General features: G+C 44.9%; 1 protein-coding gene across 9 annotated transcripts in view; it reads left to right on the forward strand.

The window, feature by feature from the left end:
• The window catches only part of LOC138467448 (zinc finger protein 567-like), a 359,879-nt gene that overhangs the window by 247,028 nt on the left and 88,359 nt on the right, over nucleotides 1-24,492 (forward strand). For 5 of the 9 annotated variants that reach the window (XM_069607441.1, XM_069607448.1, XM_069607444.1 and 2 more), the window contains one exon: nucleotides 4,822-4,920. In XM_069607441.1, the coding sequence (XP_069463542.1) occupies nucleotides 4,822-4,920 (99 nt within the window). The remainder of the gene's footprint in view (nucleotides 1-4,821; nucleotides 4,921-24,492) is intronic. The other 4 variants (XM_069607442.1, XM_069607449.1, XM_069607445.1 and 1 more) reach the window with 1 other exon arrangement.

Here is a 24,492-nt window from a genome sequence, read left to right on the forward strand (position 1 = left end):
AGGATTTTGGTCTTATCATTCAGGCAGAGGCTGTGGACTGCCATCCAAGCGTGGTTAATGAGGTACATTTTGTTTAGTAGGGCATGGTCCGCGTCGTAGTTCCACGAGAGTGGTATAAGTATCTGAGTGTCATCTGCGTAGTTAGTGTAGATGACACCCAGATGATCCATTTTTATCAAACAAGGGTTTGGTAAATACATTAAACATTATACATGGTTGGGGAGAAGCACAAGCCTTGCGCTACTCCGCATGTAATGGGGGTCGGGTCTGCAGCCGCAGGAGAGAAGACTCTCATTGATCGGCTGCTTAGACAGGATTTAATCCAGTCAGCAGCTTCTTGTGATAAGTTTGCTGCCGTTGAGAGGTGTTCACACAGAATGTTGTGGACTACCAAGTCAAAGGCAGCCGAGAGGTGCAGTAGTAATAGCAATGCACATTGTCTGTTATTTTTCATTTGATCAATTTGTAGTTTCAAGTCAATCAGGGCAGTTTCAGTTCCGTGGAGCGGCCTGAAGCCTGAATGTCGCCTCGAGGTATTGCTGTATGTGGAGGTAGGCCGTTTTATCGATAATTTTGAGGAGGAACGGTACCTTCGTCATAGGCCTGTAATTAGTGGGGATGGTTGGGTCTAGCGAAGCTTTCTTGAGTAAGAGCAGAACCCATGCATCCTTGAGGTTAGTTGGAACCTGACCGGTTTTAAATGAAGCTTTTATGAGTTTAGTTGTAAACGCGGCAGGATCCCTGGCTGCTGCTTTGATAATTTGGGCTGGGCATAGGTCACCTTGGCACCTTGAATGTTTCAGAGAGGCAATCTTTTCTACCTCGGCGATGGTGACTTGGGCAAATTTGAATTCTTGGCGTTAAAGGGTGGTTTTTTTGGGGCCTCTGGGATGTGTCTGATTTGGGAAGATTGAGTCTTTTGGCTGTTTTATTTTGGAGGGTGGTAAATAGCAAGAGCATTTTGTATATCTGCACCATTCTTTGTTTTTTAGGCAAGATTCATCAGGGGTGATTCTAATTCCCTCAGGATTGCAAAAAATTCCTTGGTGTTGGAGCTGGCCTTCTGAATCCTATCATTTATAAGTTGCTTGTTTCGTTCTAATGATCTCAGCTTTGTAGTCGGCAGATAGTTTACCTTATCTTTATTTTCTTTAGAGGATAACATTTTCCAGGTGGCTTCCATTTTCCTTTTTTCTAGTCTGAGAGCTTTCAGATGAGGGGTGAAGCAAGTATTGAGATGAGCTTTTGGTTTACTATTTCGAAGTTTGAGTGGTGCGATGGAGTCAAGAGCTTGGGTCATGGTAGTGTTTAACACGTCAATGAGTTTTGCTGGGTCTTGTGATTTGGACGCCTTTAGAATAGGTAACATGATAGGCATCACCTTATCAGTGGTCTTTTGTTGATGGTTAGGAGGGGTGGGAGCGTGAGTTTTGTTTTATTGGCTGGCCGGCTGGCACAGAGAGGAGATTAGAGAGTGGTCTGACCAGGTCTGGGGTTCGATAGCTGTGATGAAGGTTTCGCAGTTGTGGCCGGCTACCCAATCTAATATTCTCTTTTTTCGTGGGTCAGATGGACTATTCTTTGTGTGAAGTTTAAGTCAGTTAGTGAGTCAGCAAGTAGTATAGCAGGAAGGTCATTTGGGTCTACGAACCCTAGATTAAAGTCACCTAACAGTAAAATTTGAGAGGTAGGTTTAGTATTGTTTGACAGTATGGTATTTATATCCTCCTCAAATGAACCAATGGAGCCAGCAGGTCGGTATATTAAGTGGATAGTTAAGGTGCTAGTTTTAGAGGTGGCTAATTTGACAGATTAATTCACATGATTTGACCAAAGGGACAGTGGTTACTCTTATAGCTAGGCTTGTCTTGGCGATGAAGGCGATCCACCACCTTTTGAGGTTTCTCTATCTGCTCTTGCCATGGTGTAAGAGTCTGGGGTGGCCAGGAGGAGAGATGGTCCTGCAGCCACATGAAGCCATGTCTCTGAAATAGCTAAGAAATCTACATCTCCCTTGATAACATACGCTATGTCAGTCTCATGTGCGATGATGGATCTGGTGTTAATTAGTGCCTTTGATGGGAGCGTTTGAGGCTGGAGGTGGGCTTATGATGGTGGTCTCTGAATTCCTGTTAGATTTTTTAGTCTGAGGTATCTTGGCTGAAGAGCGCAGAGGTTGTTGAGGCGGTGTGGAGCTCGGAATAGCTTTGTTGAGGTCAGGTGGAGTAGTATCTATCACCAGAGGTGTTTCTACTGGTATAGAGCGTCTAGTAAGTATGGAGCCTAGTCTTTAATAATAATAATAATTTGGCATTTATATAGCGCTACGAACCCTCAGGTATCTGAGCGCTGCTTATTATTACCCACGGTGTGTGGTGCTCATTTATCGACCTCGGAAGGATGAAAGGCTGAGTTTGGCCTCGCCGGGATTCGAACCTGGGTTAGCAGGCTCTGCACGGATGTCAAAGCGAGCGCTCTACTCGCTGTGCCACTTGACCAGCTTCTAAGGTCCCCTCTGCAGGGTTGATTAGCTGTTGGTTTAGATGCAAATAGTTTGATCCATTGGCTAGAGGTTGGCACGTCTATGAGGTTAGACGGTCTGGTTTGTTTTGTAGTAGCTGCCAGTGCTTGGTTTGAGGTTCGTGAGAAATAAAGTAGGTTTAATGTGAGGCTCTCTTAGACTATGTTTCAGAGCCGGCAGGAATTTCGTGGGATTAATCTTGGAGGAAAGAGGTAGGTTCATATTTGGGCTATAGGGTCTGTTCTAGCTGAATGAGGCCAGTTAGTAAGGCAAAGAAGAGGATCAAAGTTAATAGAGGATGGTAATACACAGTGTGAGACTCTGTGGGCCACATGCTATGGTTGGAGCGAAGGCAGGTAGGATCGATTGGTGGTCCGACTGGAGGGTAGGGTCTATGTTGAAGGCCTAATCATTCAATAAGTGGTATGACTAGCTGGTACATACAGAGAACTACAGGTAGGCCTAAAAGCAGTGTGCAAAAATATTTGAGTGCGAAAAAAGATTTTGGTAAGCCTGGTCTTTCATGGGAAAGAGGGACACAAGGTGAGTCATGCGCCACGTGCTAGAGGCCACATAGAATACATTACAGCTCGATACAAATCATTAGGTAAGCAGTAAATGAAATTTGTAGCGGGACACAAAGTGCATCTATGTGCTGGTATAACATGATATGATGCCAAGAGGAGTAGCCAGGTTAGGAGGCCACGGAAAGTTCGGTTTAAAGCAGGTTGCTAACCATATATAGCGCAACGTGACGTTGAGGAAGTAAATGCAGGAGTCTGTGGTCAAGTTCAGAGTGAAATGGCATACAAGGCTTGCATAGTAAGGTGATGCTCAACAGTAGGTAGGCAGTAAATGCGAGACGCAGCGGGACCCTCTGTACATCTACGACCAAGATGAACGTAATGTTATCAGCATGTTTTCTAGATTTCGGTGGCTAGGTTCATTGGATTAGACTTAAATCAAATCAGAAGTCATAGAGCGGCAAGGCGCTGAGAATCAATGGTCAAGATCAGGTTAAGGGTGCATGCATTGGGGAACACAGCGGAGCGATACAAATTATTGAGCAAGCATTAGATACGAACGCCGTAGGGCACAAAGCATATCGACGCATAGAATCAACAAGATCTGTAGCATACGTTGGTAGTAGTATACGCAGTACTTACCGTGCGAATGAATCAATGTGCACTGGTCATGTCAGTTACATTGTGGATAAGTGGACATTTGAGCGTTGTTGGATTGTTAGATGTATTACAATGAGCTACTGTATAGCAAACCAAACACTTCATATACCCCTGTGGCACTTTCTACCATGAGTCCGTGAGCTACATTGGTTTTCTTTGCTAATGTTCATTTGAAAGACATTTTCATGGAAACTACATGAAGTTTGGTTGACACAATCTGTCGTGTTGAAACTCGATCAAAAGCAGATCCTCGAGTTGGACAAGCAATCTTAAAACACTTGTTAAATCTACTCGTACAGCTCACCCACCACCTTCTCAGAGTGTGGTTTGCTAATCGATGGAAAGCATGTGAATCTAAACATATTCACAAGCCTCAGAAGGCAAAGACAAATATTACCTGTAATCTGCTTTCTGTGGCTTCCATCTGCTTCGTCACATGTGCCCACGCTGCTTCCCCACAAGGAAGCAAAGATGTTTATAAAAAATATATATATTTTCAAGTAATATAGTTTCACATACTATGTCAGACAACCATCTGGACGTTGACACATGAAGGATCATGGGTACTCACACACAGATGGGGATAGTATTGCAGGTACACCCCTGTAGATGCCCACTTACAATTTCAATAAACAAGGTAATCCTCTGCATCAACTACTAGATGCGTCCTATGTGAAACATGTGATTCTAAGCAAATGCAAGCCACAGACAGACTTGCTCGATTACTGGGAAGTAATATTTGACATATATCGATAGTCTGGTCTATCTTTTGGGTGGAACACTGAAAACCAATATGATAGTTGATTTTACAGCTCTCACCAGAGGCCTCAGCAAAAATCTCCCTAAAAGGTTCATAAATGTGAACATTCTTTTGAGCACCTCCAAACTGATTGTGCAGCGCATTGTCCTTTACATCGTATGCATTGTTGCCCTATGTGAAATTGCCGTTCATGACAATTCCAAACAGAACAGGCACTTCAATGTTAATATTTATTGGTGGAAAATGTTTTCCTATTGGTTTACTGCAGACAGTTGTCTCCTTTATTTAGATCAAAACTGTAATCCATTGGTGAGAAGGGAGGCAAGATATTTATTGTGCCTTTTGGTTTGTTAAAGCAGATGATCCTGTTATCACGTCTGTATTTTCACTCAATGTTGAACATGAGGAAGAAATGGGTTTGCTGAAAAAGCCAGAACTAAAAGAAACTGCACCTTGTGAGTATTAACCCTTAAGTTACACATTGGGGTGATTGTAATTTACTTGCAACACATTATGGAAATTTGCCAGTTTGTGGTTTAATTGTTAAATGAAAATGTGCTGTGCTTTGTGTTTAGTGACATTGACCATCAATGTCGTGTAGTCTTGAAATGTGTACAGCTCTTGTTTTTGAGGATTAATGCTTTTAGCTTTGGTAGATTTGGAGACCTTCACTTGCATGAAGGTGACATAATAAGGTGTCATCACAAAAATGTTTTCTTGAATGTACACATCAAAAATATGCCATTTATGTATTTTGGGGTTTTTATTCATTATTTGATGCAGTAAACACATGAAATATGTATTGCAATAAAATGGACGAGTACTTTAAAAGTATCAATCTCAGTACTGAAGACTGGTTGGCACATTACCTTCCATATTTATTACCACTAAAGTTCAGTATAGTTCAGACCTTTGAAATGGTTCCTTAATGTTCTATTTTTCTGTTAAACCATTGTCCCGCTCAAAAAAATTCATAAACTGCATTGAGCTGGATCCCGCTCTCATATTTATTTTTGGAACTAATTTTGTCTGCTGAGACTTACACCCATGAACAAATTGTACTCATTTGCGCGCACCAGCCGAAGTACCAGGAAGTGCCGCTCGAAAACCTTGTATCTAGCAGTTATCATTGAAGTGATTACTATTGTCATCCTTTTGATCCGAGCATTAGCTCCACCCACAATTCCCAAGAACTCCTCATTAACACCAGTCCACACGAACCAGCCAAGTACCAGGAAGTGCCACATGGCAGCGAGGCAAGCGAGCGGTGAGCAAAACTTTCGATTTATCACACGTTGTTATGCAATGTTTGAATAAATAGCTTATATTTGTATACCCCAGGGTTCATATCATCAGGCTCAATTACTTTTTAGGTAGCCTGTGATAAACTACACATTGAGAACTGTGTACACTTTGAAAACTGGCATGCCTTCTCTAATTGATAACGCTAAAACCTCTGTGCAAACTAAGGGCTCACTACATTGAAGAAATCCCGCCGGCATGCCAAGTAGTAAATCCCCATTGCCAAGCTCTCCCTCACGCAAGGAAAAAAATGCATGCTCAAACCCACAACATAAGACCATTCTGTCGAGTGGGCGACTCTAAGACTCCAACAACTCAAGCCCTCACCTCGAACTGCCCAGTTGCAAGTCTGCTGATTTGCCCAAAACAAATTAGTGTGATTGTGATTCCAGAATCACTGGTGATTGCTGGATTCACAGGCACTCCGTCTGATTCGTCTCCAGTTGAAACATTGACCGCAACTAGTCAACCTTTCACAACAGTTTCGTCAGTCGAAATAGTGAAAGCTAAGCCTCCAATTCAGATTAGAAACTTACCTGACCGTGTTCTTCAGTCCAGTTCTGCTTTATTTGAAACTATTCCTGCAACAACACATGATCGGGACTCTTCTACCCCGCTCTCCATGAAACCACTCATTATACTGAATACACCTATGTTTTCCAAACAGGTACGGAATAACAATGATACTATTTACCACAAAATAGAGTTACAAGAACGCACCTATGGTATTCACCGTATATTAAATATGGTTTTTATGTCTACTACATACGACTTACAGTGGCCAAACCAATAGAGACTTAACTGGGACTTTCAAGAACCAATTTACTGAAACTGACCAGACTTGTAGGTAATTTCCAATCATTTTAATTTTACTAAAATGATCCATTTTTGAATGGTCCCTGAGTAAACCATTATGGCACGTCTGATTCTCAAGCGTGACTTTCACTGGCTATATGGGCAAAAGGGCTCATTTGCAGGGTAAATTTGTGCTTAAAATCGCAAATACAGCTAATTATTTATCAAAATACCTTATTATGTGAACCAGTCTTTGCTAAAAACTCTGACAAATTGATATGAATTATATTTAAGCAATTGTTACTGGTATATTTTAGGTTTAATAACTTTGTGTTGTGTCAATTAACAGTGCCAGATCTAGCAATTTGTGTGAACAAATAACGCACCAAAAATGATTATTTCTAACAAAGCCTTCTGTGTTTTTTTCTCTGTGCGTCCTCTCCACCTCTCCCTCTGCCCCATTTTTTGTTTCCTTGCGCTCAATATAGGGGTACTATTCACTGATAAATTCTGATAGAAATAATCAGGCTTTGCTTTAGAATTTTAACATAACTTGCTGAAATATTATCTTGTCATACGTCTGAGGACAACCTTTTTTTTCTTTTTGGGTCGAAACACGTGTCGGCGTGGTGTATGTGCTTTTCACATCCATAAAATAGACGTGATATATGTGTTAATCTCATCCATAAAGCACGTTGTAGATAGAACTCATGAATTAGATCTTGCCAAACTGTATGAAGAACAATACAGGCATAACATGTTTGTTGACTCTGACAATTGCTAAACTGTATGAATAATAATACAGTTCAACATGTTTGACTATAACAATTGTTAATCTGTATGAACAATAATACAGAAGTTCAAATAACTACCTTGGCTATAAAACCTTTCTTTTAAAGGCAATGAGTGGATGGTAGTGCGCAGCCTGTGAGGTCAATTCTCTTTCTACACATGTATATTACATAGGCGGTAGTGGAAAATCGCCTAACTGGCCACACGACTGCAGCCACTTTTGCAATATATATATATATATCAGTTTCGATTTTTTTTACCCTAGATGTGTGCAAACCCACCTTAGGGGACTTCTGTTTCCCCAAATCTATATAGTAAATCGGCATACCCCACAAGATAGAGCCGACAAAAGATTTGATGCTATTTCTAAAAAGATCTTTTCAACATGCAGCATGGCACTGAAGTCTATTAACGCCACTTGCATGCTAGCGAGATTGTCGCACACTTTGGGAGTGCGTTTCGTCGGCGGCTGACTGTCTCTCAGAAGGGGAGGAACGAGATGCATTAGAGGGAAGGATGGGAAGGATGCGATGTGCGAGTCCCTCCAAACAAGTCTCAACTGCTGACAGCATCAGCAGAACCATGTGGGCGAGTACCACAATCCGCAGATTTGCGTGGTTGCGGAAATCTGGTTTTGCTCCCGATGTTCAAGCCAGGCTTCTGAATATGCCCTTTGACGGTACCTCACTATTTGGAAAGAAAGCTGATGAGTCTGGAGAAATTGCAAACCTCAAAGGCGGCGGCAAAATCTCTTGGGGCTGCAATTCGTCAACCTTCAAATCGCCCCACAGGTACGTCCTGGCAGGGGAAGCTCTTTCGTTTTTACTCTGCATTCAGAAAAGGCAGAGGGCAGCCAGCTCAAAGGGGCCAAAGACGATTTACCCGTGGTGGACTGGTCAGAGGTACAAAGTCCACATCAGCAGGTGCTGCTTTACCCTCAACATCTGTGTCAGCCGCTTCTAAACCCCTTTGAGGTCTCCCCACACAACACCAGTAGGAGGCAGGTTAACTCAACATCTGGTGGAATGGCAGGCTATTACGTCAGATGCTTGGGCATTGGAAACAGTTGCCCAAGGTTACTGCCTGCCTTTCCTACACGCTCCTCAGTCAATCACTGAGGAACAACTCTTTCCAGACCCGCTCCTTATGCCGAAGATTTTAGTCCTGCTAGAGAAAGGTGCCATAGAACTGGTACCTGTAGCGGAGAGGAAGAAGGGTTGGTATTCCCCCAACTTTCTAATAGCAAAGGAGGACGGAGGATTGAGACCCATCTTGGACTTGCGAGAATTGAAAAAATTCCTCAGGAAGGACAAGTTCAAGATGGTAACCCTTTCTCAGATCATTCAGGCCCTCCAGTTTCAGGATTGGTTGGTATCTCTAGACCTTCAGGATGCTTACTTTCATGTGCCAATCCATCACAAGCACAGAAAGTACCTGAGGTTCACCATTGGCAGCTCCCACTATCAATTTTGGGTTCTGCCATTTGGCTGACCTCCGCCCCAAGGGTCTTGACCAAGCTAATGGCGGTTGTGGCAGCAAGTCTAAGGCGGGAAGGGATTCCTGTCTACCCCTACCTGGACGACTGGTTGATCAGCAGTGTCCCCGGTACAAGCTCAGGTCCATCTTGATTATGTTTGCCACTCCCTCCACAAACTGGGCTTCTCCCTCAACTTAAAGACGTCACAGATGATACCATCACAGAAACTCCAGTTCATTGGAGCAGTCCTGGACACATCCTTGGAAAAGCCCTGCCACCAGAAGTGAGGGCTCAAGATATTCTACAGATGGTCACCAGATTTCAAAATGCTCAGCGTCTGCCAGCCTTCGACTTTTTGAGGTTGCTCGGCCTCATGGAATCCTGCATTTTTCTAGTGCCAGAGGCTCGCCTGAGAATGAGATCTCTCCAGTGGGCGCTAAGGACCCAGTGGTCACAATTCTCAGGAAGAATGTCAGATCTTCTACAAATCCCGGACAGAGTAGCACGAGACCTTCAGTGGTGGGCCTGTCGGGAGAACATCTTGAAAGGAGAACAGTTTTGGCAACCATGGCCGGGGATAACTGTAGTCACAGACTCTTGACTCACTGGGTGGGGAGCCCATGCCAACAATTTGACCATCAGCGGTCGTTGGTCTCCATCGGAGTCCAGACTACACATCAACCTATTAGAGCTGAGAGCGATCAGGCTAGCACTGAAAGCTTTCCTGCCATCAATATAGGGAAAACATTTCCTGATAATGACGGACAACACAGTGGCAATGCACTACCTCAACAAAAGAGGCGGCGTAGGGTCACTGCCACTGTGCAGACCGGCAATGCAGCTCTGGTTCTGGCCAATTCAAGAAGGAATCTCTCTATCGGCAGTTTACCTAGCTGGGGAGGAGAACACAACGGCGGACACTCTGAGCAGGCAGAACAGTCTCCCACGAGTGGGAACTAGCTCAGGAAGTCCTTCAAGAGACTTTCACCCTCAGGTGGATCTGTTTGCCACCAGTATCAACTGGAAGCACGATCACTATTGTTCGAGGGAATTTCCCTCGTGAGGAGCTCTAGGAGACGAGTTTGTGGTGGACTGGGAGATTCCACTTCTTTACGCGTTTCCTCCGGTCCCAGGTATTCCTCAAGTGATCAGGAGGTTGAGGAGATTCGGAAATCCATGATCCTAATTGCCCCAGATTGGGCCAGGTGTGGTACCTGGATCTTCTAGACATGCTCATCTGTCTTCCGATTAGTCTTCCACAAAGAGAGGATCTTCTGTCGCAAGAGGGAGGTCGGGTTCTCCATCCGGATATCGGGACTCTCAACCTTCACGCTTGGTTTCTGAAAGGTTGAGATACAAAGATTGGGACTTCCCGGATGACGTAATGGAGGTGTTGCTTTCTGCCACGAGGCCAGCAACTAAATCTTTATACCGCTGCCATTGGAACAAATTCTGCCGCTTGTGTAGAGATAAGAATATTGACCCTTTTCCAGGTAGTACAACAATGGTGTTCTTTCTTACTATATTTGGCAAATTCAGGCCTTCAAGTTGGCACAATCAAGGGTTACCTCGCCGCGCTGTCAATCTTTAAGTGCATGGCTGAGGAACCTTCATATTTCAAGTTGCCCATAGTCATTCAATTCCTGAAAGGATTGACTAATGTCTTCCCCCAACTCCTTTTCAAGTTCCCCTGTGGGATTTAAATCTAGTCTTAACATTTCTAATGGGTACTCAATTTGAATCTCTTCATTCCTGTCCATTAAGGTTTCTCACTCTAGAAAACAGTCTTCCTAGTGGCTTTAACTTCTGCTAGAAGAGTGAGTGAATTACAAGCTTTATCTTGCAAACCTCCTCATACAGTCTTTCACAAAGATAAGGTAGTTCTTCAAGTGAAGCCAAATTTCCTCCCAAAGGTCGTCTCAGAATGCCATATCACACAAAAATAACACTACCTTCATTTTACCCTCCCCTTCATCCAGGGAAAGAGGAAGAGAGATTGCATAGGCTGGATCCAAGGCGTGCCTTGAGTTTTTACATTGAGACTTGCAAGGATTAGACAAATAGATCAGTTGTCCTCAACATCAGCCGATGCCTTGTAATTAAGATCCAAATCCTATTGCAGAAACCTATAACCATGAGACCAACCATCAACACATTCAACGTCATCTGATTGAGATGTCGTCCGGCTCCATACCCGTCCTATGACCTTAATAGAGGGTTTATCTTAGCTATATTTGCGGACATTCCAAGCCTAGAGGACATAAACTCCTCTGGCCTTGACCAAATTGAATTCCTTGACCATACGGATTTATCCATAATCGGGCTCTGGGTTAGTTCAGGAGTGGTCCTCAATGCTATCTGAAGAGCCAAATAAGAACTATGGGCTCTGGGCTTCATTATAGTCTCTGGCAACACTTACCTTCTTTCCTACGAACAAGCCATATGACAAATACCAAAAAACGTATGAATGACAATCCGTGCATGCCAATGCAACTCACTGCTTTCAAATCTACACCTGCAGTGCTGAGGGCTAATGACCTGATAACCAACACCCCCTTGATGTGCAATTTCAAGAATCGTGTTCCATAGCAATCCAACCCCTTTTCATTAGCAAGCTGGAACACGAGGGGCTTTACCCATTTCTTGACTAGCCCTGATAATAAATTAAACAACTTACCCAGGTTTCTTGTAAAGCAATTATGTCAAACAGATGCACCCTCCTGGGACGATCATAACACTATTCTACTCTCAGCTAAGCATGCTTGCAGAGGCTGATCAACGTCTGGACTTCTGATGGCTGTTAAAATGAGCACCGGCTTCAGGGTTCTGCCTTGGGCATCCCCGAACCATCACATGTAACTAGTCAAAATTCAATCCTCCTCTTCTCACATTATCGCCTTGATCAACATTTACTGGAATCCTGTGGGAATATGCATAGATACCTTCTTCTGCGACTTAGATTAGCTCGTAAAGTTTCTCTATCAGTCAACTGAAATCACCAATTTGATACTTACAGGTGACTTAAATCTGCATTGCTTAATTAATGACCAGCAATCACATAATACAAATAAACAGATGGACTTTATGGAAGAAAGAAATATGCTCATGACTAATGGCTCTGTTCCAGGCGACATTCCACCTAAGAGTACTTTGAAAAGAGGTCCTCTAGCGGCCATCATAGACTATGTATATGTACACTCCACTTTGTTCGCTCAGGCCATCAGCATGGGAGTCCTCAAACGGTGATCTCAAGATGCTAACCTTGACGTGGTCCAACTCCATAACCAAAAACCATTTAACCAAAACCCAATATAAGGGTATTCTTATTCTTAACGGCCGCAATAGTTTCCGATGGTCTCTATAATCTTTACACAATTTGAATAATTGCCTCGTACAAGCATATACTTCTACAAACATATTGTACCATTTTACAATTGTTCAAAATCCATGCTACCAGAACAGGGAAAAACCTTCACAAAAACATCACACTTATGATCTACAGTTGAGAGAAAAAAACTCAATAGTGAAGTGTGAAGAGAGCAGTACGCTTCCTTCCAACAAATCAAAAAAGGTGACGCCCTTAGAGCCATTAAGACCAGGTATAAAAACTGGCTTTGTTTCCGAAAAGCCGATGAATTCCAGATAGATGGTGAAACCATGTTGAAGGCAAATGCCCAGAAAAATTCAGCTCAGACCTGGTCACTTCTTAACCAGGCACATTTTATATCCCAAGGATCTGTTCAAATGAACAGAGTATCTGAATCGCACTGAATTGCACTTTTTACAGATTTGTATGCCTGTCCCTCGCAAACTTTAGCATACCTGACGCCATCTAGAGATTTCTTTTTTAAATCTCTGAAAGTGACATTTTACACTTTATTCATAAATCTAGTCATTCAAGTGCCCCTGGTCCAGATGGCTTATTGAACGTGATGTTCAAAGAACACCCAGAGACTTGGGCCAGAATTCTGCTTGACATATGCAGACACATTATTCAGACCAAGCATTTACCATCGTCTTGGAATCGTTCACTAATAATCCTAATTTTCAAAAAGGGTGACCGACAATCTCCAGAAAACTCCACACCAATAGTCCTCCTTGATGCCCCTGGCAAGATTTTCGCCAGGTTTGTGTTAAGAGATTTTAATGAATGGACTTTAAAAACACTGCATCGATATCCCTTCCAAGCATGCTTCATTGCTGGGTTAGGTACCAGTATCAACCTCTTGACCCTAGTGTTAGGCAAGATTGTATGCAGTGCCCTTAGGGTGCACTACAACAACCTTGACCTCCTGGCAATAGGAACCCAACCTTTGGTACAAGTCTGTACTACACAGGTTGGTAGTGTGGTCGAGTAGCCAGGCTTATCTCAAGAGGTTTCAATGTGAGCTGTAAGGGAGTTAAGAGATTCACAGTGACAAGTATCCAAATAAACTCTTACACACAGGGTTTCTTGAATAAACAATTATGCATTTTCAGTCAGTTATAGTAAGCCTTCAGAAGGGAGCAATATAAAGCAACACACAAATGTACTTAAAAAAATACACACTTAGTTTTCTTAGTGTCAAAGAAAAGATCAGAATAAAACAAGTATTCACACACTGATTCTAAAGCAGGTAAGTACTTTCAATAACCCCTTAATGCAAAGTCGGTTAACCCTTTCCTTTAAGGAAGGCAAAAACACTTAGACAGAGGAGAAATGAGTCCGGGCGCCAGGCCAGCAAATGTTTTTAAGCTGGCAAAGTCAATGTGAACTGAAGCACTTCTTGCAGATGAGTAGAAAGTCTTTCGCAATGTTTTAAGTCTTTGCAGAATAGGAGAAATCAAAGTAGGGCCACAAGCTGATTAGGCTTGTGAGGTAAAGAATCTGACAGCAACTCTACAAATGCAAGCAAGACTCCAACGAGGACAGGTGGGTACACAAGAGCTAAGTAGTACCTTTTGGTTGAAGTAAAAGTGCAGCAGATTACTTCTGTTCCTGTGCAGCTCTGCAGATCTCGCTGTTCCTGGGCCTCAGTCGTTGGGACAAGAGGACGGACGTCTGGGGACTCCTGCACTGCAATGGGACGGTCACCGCTCGCAACCGCCAATCTTAAGTGGCTGTTAAGTGTTTCAGCTCCTTGTTTCTACCGCAAATGGCACCACCGCGGTTCCTGGCTGTCAAGATGGGCTTTCCTTGCGTCTGGGGTCCCGCACTCTGTTGGGGCTCAGGCTTGGTCAGGCCTGCTTCTTGGGAGTCCGGGGGAATCTTCCTGGAGATCTTGGCCAGCTTAAAAGCGACGCACACAAACTGGTGTTCCTCTCCCTGGCTATCCGGTTCCAACAGCAACTGCAGCAGAGACTCGACCAGCATTGAGAGGATGTCCAGGTGGCTTACTTTGGAGATGATTGGTCCCACCAACTCAAAGGGAGAAGTTATCCTTGCAGGAGCTTCTCTGTCGATAAGAATTTGGAGTGTCAGCACAGCAGCAGGGCTTCACCGGGCAAACCAACGGTCCACGAGTTGCAGCAGGCGTCTTAAAGTTCTTCGGATTCCCTTGTCCAGTGGTCGACTCTGCCTTCCAAGCCAAAAAAGCCTCTCCTTCAATGCAGCTGGCTCCCATTCATTCCAGCCTATCTGTCAGTCAACCAGCAGGGTGGCTGTCCTTGCCGTACAGCCAGCCGGCCAATCACCAAAGAGTGCATTCCTGTCTCCCAGGAGATTAAGCACAGGGAGTTTTGGGTACCTCCCTCACTTCCTGCCCCCGCCAGACACCCTGGAGGCAGAGGCGTGCTTCACTCGTGAATCCTGCCAAAGGCAAAATGAACAAAGGGACCAAACCTGGTTGGTGCGCAGAGTAAATCTGAAGAAGGACCTTTCCACAAAGAAATGGTGAAAAAAAGACGACCAGGGCCATTTTAACAAATATGGCATCTATGGGTGCTTTACTGTGGCTGCGAACGCAGCCCGCGGTAAAATCCCATAATGGTAGTAAAACGAAAACCACTGCCTCCAGCCATTCAGTGAGGAAAGGGTAAAATAAAAAATACTACATGAGAAGCTAGACAAAGGGGATACGAAGTAACCCCTCCAGCACCCTATTGTAAGATAGTGTGTGCTGGGTCTAGAAAGTTACAAATGTAAGTAAAGTCAATTTTAGTTTACTGCTCTGAGAAAGAGTAATTTATCCCAGAGAAGGTATTTAAACCATTGGGAAATCTGAAAGACTTCCCTGTCTCACTGCACTGAAGGTGCTCTTTGACGCAATGTAAAAGATGATGCCTATGGAGTTTGTCAGACTCAAACACCAGAAAATCATATTAAAATACATGAGTGGGGAAAAAGGGCCTCTCCAGGTTAAAAAAAAAAATCAAGCCCTCAAAATACAGCAAAGCTGCTGGGGGGGTCTCTAAGGTAGAGGGAATTAGCACATTTCTGAGAATTCTCCCCAACACTTAACTATTATAAAAGCACATTGTATACAAACAAAGCAATCATTGTATCTGGCTTTCGTCGACTTTTGCTCGGCCTTCGATTCCATTTCAAGACCAATGCTATTCGATAAGTTGAATCGGACCAAATGCCCGTCTATCATTACAAATTTAATTTACTGCATTCATCTACATCTATTCAAGTACGACTGGGGCTTGATGGCTTTCTCTCTGTTCACATTCCCACCTATAGAGGCATAATACGGGGATGTATTTTGGCCTCAGCACTTTTTAATTTCTTTATTCCAGACGTGAAAGAGAAATTTTACAATAAAATTACGGATGCCCCGAAACTCGGAATGCAAGCTATTGCATGGTTACTACATGCAGATGAACTGGTTTTATTATCTAAAACACCTAAAGGTCTCCAAAGATTACTTGACGAACTGGGTTCTTATGCCCAAGAGAATCAATTTCAAATCAACCTGTCCAAAACTTGTAAACAAAACTCAAGTTGGACCCTATAAGCCGAGCATTTACAAGTGGTGCATAAATATACATATTTAGGTATTAACATAAACGACCGAGCCAATGATGACCGATATCTCGCTGACATTGAATTAAAACTTGCGACAGCCATATCGCAAGCAAAAACTATACTTGCCAAATGTGGCATATTCTCCTGTCTTCCTGTGCTTGCTTACTACAATCAAAAAGCTGCACCGATTTTACTATATGGCTCCAATTCTAAAAAAATATATATATATATATTTCGAAAGACGTTCTGGGACAAATTTGAAGGTTGTTTCTGGCGACGAGTGTTGCAACTTCCGAACTGTGTCCCAGTGGCAATGGTTCGATTTGAACTAGGCTTAATTTCCTTGAATATTAGCTATTCTTGGAAATAATACAGCCTTTATAGAAAATGTGTTTTGGCTCCCAAAACACACACATTGCTTGGGTTCCTAGCCCCTCGTGTACTGAACTCGACAAATTAATTTGTATTTAATTGGCGATCAGCAGTCTTACCTGTTCTATCTGCAGCAGACATTCCATTAGACCTGCTAGTGAATAATCCATCGCAAGCCAAACAAACTTTACCAGCATGATTGGATCAACACTCGGGAAAAGTGTGCTTCATATTTTCATTTTAAAAATCACCCTATTGTTTTTAAAAAAGTGCATTCAGTAGCCAGTTATCTTATCAGAAGTTCATCTGTAGCATTTAGAAATGATTACCTAAGGTTTAGATTAAACTTATGGCCGTGTAGGTAGAGATGTATTATCCATACGAGATATTATTGATAATGGTGACAATTGTCAATTTTTCAAACTCAATCTTCCTGAGAGCTTAAAACCTCTGCTAACTGAATGTACTATGCTTGACGAGAAACGTAACAAACTCAATGAAACGCTGTTCTAATGATTTTACAGTTCCAGATTCAATCATGCTTTGGTAGCTTGTCTTTGTCACTCATCGTATAACTGTCAGAATAGCTACAATTAGATTTTTAGAGGCTTTAAATATGAAAGACAATGAATCTTAATGCTATTTCTCTTATAAGGTAACACTGTGGCAATAAGACCCGAGGCGGCAGCTAATACCGCCCCAGGTAATGCCCCCAGGGCCGTAGCGAAGCCCCCGTGGCTGTTAACGAAGCCCCGGGGGCATTACAGTGCGCAGTATTGGCCCACCGCCGAGGATCTTATAGCCATTAGTACCCCAGCCCGTTAGACCGGGGTACTAATGGCATTTTTTTCTGTTCCAAAACGTTACCGCATTTCGAAACAAAAAAAAGGTCCAATAAAATGGCCGCCGGGAAAGGGAAAACGTAGTCTGTTTTCCCTTTGCATGGCGGCCACCTGGAACGGGCTCGCTGGGATCAGAAGTGTTCCCAGCGGGCTTGCTCCTGAGAAAAAGAAAAAAGAAGATAAGTGGGGTTGGGAGGGGATAATTTGCAAGGGAGGGGGGTGGAATGGGGATGGGTGAAATGGTGCCAGGAACAAACGCTGGCACGCTCGTACGTGTCGTGATTCCTGCCCCTCATGTCCCCAGCCCTCCAAGATGTCAGGCTGGAGCCAGGCCACGATCACCTACATGGCCCTCAAGGGCCTCTCCATCCCGCCAAAGACCCACTTGGAGTCAGACTTGGCGCTTGTGGCACCAGACTCACTCACTCCCATAGGATAACATTGGGGATTGGACTTGTAGTGCATTGATGGGGACAAGATGGATGCCCCCACATATTTCGGTTCCCAGAACTGCATGTGCAGTCTAGTCTTTTGGGTGTGGTTAGCCCAGACACACCTGGGATACCCAGAGACTATTTAAGCCACGCCCAGGCTGAGAAACATGCTTTGTGTTTTCTGCACCTGCAGCGTGACACGCGCCGTGTTCGGATCGGTCTCCAGTAGGCCTGCATCTTTCTTCTGCGCTCAGTTCCTGCAAGAACACTGTTGGGAACAGCCTTACCTTGCAGCGCTTCTGCCCATCATTCATCGCTTCTTCTGTTCTGCGGGCATCTTCGGTGGTGGTATTCACATCCCGGCACGCTGCTTCCTAAGGAAAAGGGAAAAGAAAAGAAAAAAGGCATTAGTAAGCATTCAGCAAATCTTTGCTTATTTTTAAAGCCTTTACGAGCTTCAAACGCTTATCTGAATCCAAGCCCCTCTGGGGGAACTCTGTCTCTGGAACTTCTCATCCATCTGCAAGAGGGAAAAGACATTCCAGGTTAGCATGGAAACATCTAGAGGCGCCGCATACTGCACTTACTCACCGCATTTCTTCATAACTGGCATCCACGCTGAAAACGTTGCAGCACCTAAAAGACACAGAAAAAGAACTCCAATACGAAAGGGTCGCATCGCGCTCTCACTCAACTTCAGCGCTATTCATCTCAGCAGCACGTCGCCATCCCCGGATGCCTGCCATCATCTAAGGAAGGAAAGAAACACAGTTAGAGAACTGTTCAAAAGACTCATTATACTTGCCTGTCGGACTCTTGCCAGTGAAGTAACTATATATATAACAAAGGGTGGACCAGTAGAACGGGATGACACCATTTACTCTCAAAATCTCAATTTTAATCATTATTCATATAATTTTCATGTATAGTTTAAAAAGATCAATTCATTTAGTCTACATCTCTCTGACATTCATTCTCAAACCCATATTTCCTCATTCAAACCTCTTTAACAAAAAAAAATAAAACCAATTTGGCATTTCATATACTGTCTTCATGCTCTTTACACAGAACTTTCCATAGATTACAATCATATATTAGTGACCCAGTCCTTAATATCAGGTGTCATATCAAGTCTGGTTTCTAATTTCCAGACAATTTAGATAGTCGTCGACACGTGTTTCAGTCCGGTTAGAGATGATTATCGCCCTTCTTATAAAGACCTTCTTCAGGACGTAGGGCAGGATATACTTGATCCACCCTTCTGGAATGGTATAGGCCAAATTCAACTCCCCAATATAAGCTCTAGGGAAAGCAGATGGGTAGATGGAATCAATCCTCCACTGGCAGCCAAAAAGTAGCAGAAAACATACTCCACTTTATCGATATGTGCAATATTCCTCTTGCGCAACACTCAAGGAAAGGCCCCTGGCCTCAAACTCCACAATCCTCGATACACTCCTGTGTGGGAGCAAACGAAAAATAGTTGATCCGTCTGATATCGGATACTCCAGCCGATAATTTTGGCAATGGATTCCCGGTGTATTAATAACTTGCTGCCGTCCTCGCCACTGGTACAACGCCGTTCGTGGGAGAAAAAATTGAGATTTTATGAGTAAATGGTGTCATCCCATTCTACTGGTCCACCCTTTGTTATATATTTTCTGCAGGATGACCTGACTGATATCCTGGACCAAGGTCCTCCAACTGACCCTGTACTGCCATTCCATATGGCCTTGCAGTGAAGGGTGGCTGCGGCTTGGACTGCTCCAGAGAGTCTCCCAGCAGTGAGCAAGTCCTTGTCGAGGAAATATCGCCCAGCCAGTGGCGACCCCTGCTACTTGACCACGCACCCTACTCCGGAAAGTTTGGTTGTGCAGGCTGCTACGGCCCCCGCAAATCAGCCGTCGTACCCTACCATCCCTCCTGATCGGGACGACAAACGTTTTGACGGCTGGGCGAAGAAGGTATTTTCTTCTGGGGGTATGGCGCTTCAGGCTGCCAACTCAGTTTGTGCCTTGTCTCGTTGCACGCACTGTGGAACTGTATTTCCCTAGCGGCTGACCATATTCCCGAAGTGGAGCAACGGGATGGTTTCCTTGCTATCGTGCAGGATGACAAGGATGCCATATGTGAATCCGTTCAGTCACGTCTGGACATGGTTGATTGCGTCAGCCGGTCCATGACGGCGAGCACGGTAATGCGCAGGTTTGCGTGGTTGCGGAAGTTGGGGTTTGCTCCGGATGTGCAAGCCCGGCTCCTCAACATGCCCTATGATGGTGACCATCTTTTTGGCAGCAAGGCTGACGAGAGTTGAGAGGTTGCAGACCTCCAAAGCTGCAGCGAAATCGTTGGGCGCTGCAGTTCGCCAAACTGTCTTTTCGTCCTAGGGGACAGCAATGGAGGGGAGGTTCCTTTCGATATTACTCCTTTAGTAAATCGAGAGGAGCTGCAAGTCAAAGGGGCAACCGTAGGAGTGCCAGAGGTGGAAAACAAGGTACTCAAGGTGCCAAGGCCGCGCAAGCAGTTGCCTCTTTTCCCTCAGGCACTGCCACAGCCGCTTCAGCTCAGTCATGAGGCCCATGCTTCTCCGGTTGGGGGAAGGCTGGCGCTGCATCTCGTAGAATGGCGTGCCATTACGTCAGGTGTGTGGGTTCTGGAGATCAAAGCCCACGGCTACTGTCTTCCTTTCCGTCAGAGGCCTCACGACAATCCACCAGGGAACCTCTCTTTGAAGAGTCTGGATTTGCTCCTTGTGCAGGAAGTTAAATCCCTGCTGGAGAAAGGCGCCATAGAACTGGTGCCTGTAGCGGAGAGGAACAAGGGATGGTATTCCCCTTATTTTTTGATTTCGAAGAAAGACAGAGGATTGAGACCCATAATGGACTTGCGCGGTTTGAACAAGCTCCTCAGGAAGGACAAGTTCAAGATGGTTACTCTTTCTCAAGTCCTCCAGGCCCTTGAACTTCAGGACTGGTTGTTGTCTCTCGACCTCAAGGACGCTTATTTTCATGTGCCGATCCATCCAAAGCACAAGAAGTACCTGAGGTTCGGGGTTGGCGACTCACACTTTCAGTTTCGGGTCCTGCGGTTCGGATTGACCTCCGCCCCGAGGGTCTTCACCAAGCTCATGGTGGTGGTGGCAGCACATCTCAGGAAAGGGGGATTCACGTCTACCCTTACCTGGATGATTGATCAGGGCGCGCTCTCCCGAGCAAGTCCTGGATCATATGTCCATCACCTGCCACTCCCTTCACAAGCTGGGCTTCTCCCTCAACTTAAAGAAGTCTCACTTGACGCCATCTCAGCGGCTCCAGTACATCAGAGCAGTGCTCGACATGTCCCTTGGGCAGTGTTTTCCATCCCAGGTGAGGGCTCTTCACATTCAGCAGATGGTACACAAGTTTCGACAATCCCAGAGTCTCTCGGTGTTCGAGTTCTTGAGGCTGCTCGGCCTCATGGCATCCAGCATTCTTCTGGTGCCAGAGGCCCGACTGCGGATGAGATCTTTGCTGTGGGCTCTCAAGATGCAGTGGTCAGTCCTCCGGCAGGATGTCGGACCCCGTTCAGGTGCCGTCCTCTGTCGCTCAGGACCTTCTGTGGTGGGCTGACAAAGGCAATCTGATGAGGGGGGCCCTGGCCGGAGGTGACGATCGTGACGGACGCTTCCCTCACGGGATGCGGAGCCCATGCCAACGAGCTGTCAGTCAGCGGTCATTGATCTCTGGTGGAGTCCAGACTCCATATCAATCTGTTGGAGCTGAGGGCCGTCCGGCTTGCCCTGAAGGCTTTTCTGCCGACTGTGCGAGGAAAGAATGGCCTGATCCTGACGGACAACACAGTGGCCATGCACTACCTCAAAAAAAAGGGGGGGCAGGGTCACTTCCTCTGTGCAGGGAGGCAATGCAGCTCTGATTCTGGGCCAACCAGCAGGAACTTTCGATCTCGGCAGTTCATCTGGCCGGAGACCAAAACGAGACTGCGGACGCTCTGAGCAGGCAGAGCGCGATCTCTCACGAGTGGATGTTGGCTCAGGAGATTCTCCTGGAGATCTTAGCCCTTTGGGGGACCCCTCAAGTGGATCTCTTCCCCTCCAGTGTCAACTGGAAGTGCGAAAGGTTTGGCTCGCGGGAATTTCCTCCAAGAAGAGCCTTAGGAGACGCATTCATGGTGGAGTGGTCCTTCACACTGCTGTACGCGTTTCCTCCAGTCCCCGTCATCCCGCAGGTGTTGCAGAGGTTACAGAGGTTCGGTTCCCGCATGATCCTCATTGCTCCGGCTTGAACCAGGAGGGCGTGGTACCTGGACCTTCTCGACTTGTCCATCTGCCCTCCACATCGTCTTCCCTACCGAGACGATCTGCTCTCACAGGAGGGGGGGGGGGTCAGGTTCTCCATCCAAAGGTCAGATCCCTCAACCTTCACGCTTGGCTTCTGAAAGGTTGAGGTATAAGGATTGGGACCTTCTTGAAGACATGATGGAGGTGTTGCTTTCAGCCAGACGGCCGGCAACAAAGTCCCTGTACCGTTGCCGTTGGAGAAAGTTCTGAGACTGGTGCAGGGTTAAGAATGTGGATCCTTTTTCATGTGACATTCCTGTAGTTCTGTCTTTTTTGCTTTCTTTAGCCCACAGGGGCTTGCAAGTGGGTACCATTAAAGGTTACCTGGCGGCGCTGTCCATATTTAAGCGCTCGTCTGAGAAGTGTTCTCATTTTAAAAATCCTTTAATTTCTCCGTTTCTGAAAGGGCTCACTAATGTGTTCCCTCCGTCGCCTTTCCAGGTGCCCGGTTGGGATTTGAACCTTGTTCTCAAGTTTCTAATGGGTGCTCCGTTTGAGCCTTTGCATTCTTGTCCTTTGAGACTGTTAACCCTTAAAACTGTATTTTTAGTTGCGGTCACTTCCGCTCACAGAGTGAGTTAGTTACAGGCACTTTCAGTTAAGCCACCCTTCACTGTGTCATAAGGACAGGGTTGTCCTTCGAGTTCGTCCTTCCTTTCTTCCGAAGGAGGTGTCGGAATTTCATATGAGCCAGAAGGTGGTTCTTCCGGCATTTTATCCTCCTCCGCATCCTGGTAAGGACGAGGAGAGGCTCCATAGGTTAGATTCTAGGAGAGCTTTAAGTTTCTACATTTTGCGCATGTCCCGGGTCAGAGTGGGCGATCGGCTCTTTATTGGTTACGCTGGAAGGCGTTTGGGACAATCTGTGACTAAGCAGACTTTGTCTAGATGGATTATCTTGGCAATTTCTGAATGTTACCGCCTGGCAGGTAAGGATCCTCCTGTAGGCTTACGGGCCCATTCGACTAGGGGTATGGCTGCCCTGCAGAGGGGTGTTCCTATTCGTAACATCTGTGATGCAGCCACTTGGACTTCGGTCCATACTTTTTTACATCACTACTCCCTTTATTCTATCCAGGGGCAGGATCTGGCCTTTGGCAAGGTGGTCCTTTACTCTGCAATTTTGATTGGGCATTCAAAATGTGTATATTCTAAATTCTTTTCCCACCTACTTACGTTGGTACTGCTTTGGGAGTCTGTCATAGATATGGAATACTTCGGAGGACCCAATCCCCTCCAACAGGTTGCTCTCTTACCTGGTAACGTTCTTTCGATGGGATGGTCCGACGACGTATTCCATATCGCTCCCTCCCTGCTTTCCCCGCTACAGAATTTCTTATGCGATTGCAGTTTACGTTTCCACAAGGCTTTCTGTGGTCCTATTGGCAGTAGATTGGTGCCACACGTTCTGGGAAAAAACTACAACTGAGGCTACGTGCGTCCTACTTATAACATCCGGTGACGTCGGCTCGACGGAGGCCCTCGAGGACGGCGTATCGACGTCATCAACGCAGGACGCAGACGCCGAAAGATTTTCCGAAGCAGCACAGCTGTGGTGATTAATGTCATAGATATGGAATACGTTGTCGGACCATCCCATCGAAAGAACGTTACCAGGTAAGAGAGTAACTTGTTCTTTCTATGTATGGATAAAAAAATTGAAACGTTGAATGTTATCCAACCATATAAAAAAATCGCAAAGAATCCCACCTCCACTTTGCAAGTTGGAGATTTAATAAATCCCACTTGGAAAGTGATGTGAATTACTAAAAAAAAAAAAAAATTCCCACAAGCAAGTTTCTTGCAGAGATCTTGTCCTGGGCAAGTCCAATCTGAAAATACTGCAGTTATGCGTGACCTTTGTTTTTTTTTTTATTTTTATTTTTTGCTCCATAAACAATTGTGACTTGTGCCAGGTTCGGACTGGGGGTGCTGCTCTTGACCACTCAGTTGGCTGCTTCCACTCTTGCATTGGTTTCTACAAATTGTGTACAGTCTGCATTGCTGCAGTGCAGGCCTTGAGTACCACTACCCATTGTGTATTTTGTGAAACATGTCAACATATTACCGTATCTGGTTTCTTCTAAGTACAGTGGCCGATGGTGCAAGGGTTCTGTGATGCCACATCAGTTTATCCTTAACATTTTTTTAAAGTGCCTGCGATTCACATTTCACTTACTTTCTCTACTAGTCCACAATTGTGTGATCGTGGCAACATATATTATCAGTTTAATCTTTCTCGTATGCAAATGTGGGAATGATTAGAATCCAAATGAATTCCAGGATGACTCGCTGTATTAAATATAAAGTCCTAGAAAGATTTGGGTGTGGTGGGGAGGGAGGCCTGAGGATAGGGGGTTGTTAGTGAAGCATCATATTGCTATCCAAAAGACTTGGATCATAGTAGGGGTTTACGTTATTTGTCAAAAATGGGGGAGAACCTGGGCAAAACGCATTCTCGCTTATCTGCCAAATGTGTTTGCCATGTAAAGAAATGTCTGATGCTTGTGAATCTGCTCAGAATCACATCTAGTGGAAATCGCAGAGTATTGCATCTTTCTTTTGAAGATCGAAAAGGGACGGCGATATGGGCGTGACTGTAACACTATCCTTAACTATCCTGTATGTGATGTGTAGTGTACCCAAAATCCCTCACGCATCCAAGTCCCTCAGATTTTTTTTTTTCCCGCCAACCTAGTTGGTCGCTTATGTAATGCTCGCAAGAGTT

Source organism: Ambystoma mexicanum, chromosome 4q (genome assembly GCF_040938575.1).
Source record: "Ambystoma mexicanum isolate Mex_15411 chromosome 4q, UKY_AmexF1_1, whole genome shotgun sequence".
In the NCBI taxonomy this organism is placed as follows: Eukaryota; Metazoa; Chordata; class Amphibia; order Caudata; family Ambystomatidae; genus Ambystoma; species Ambystoma mexicanum.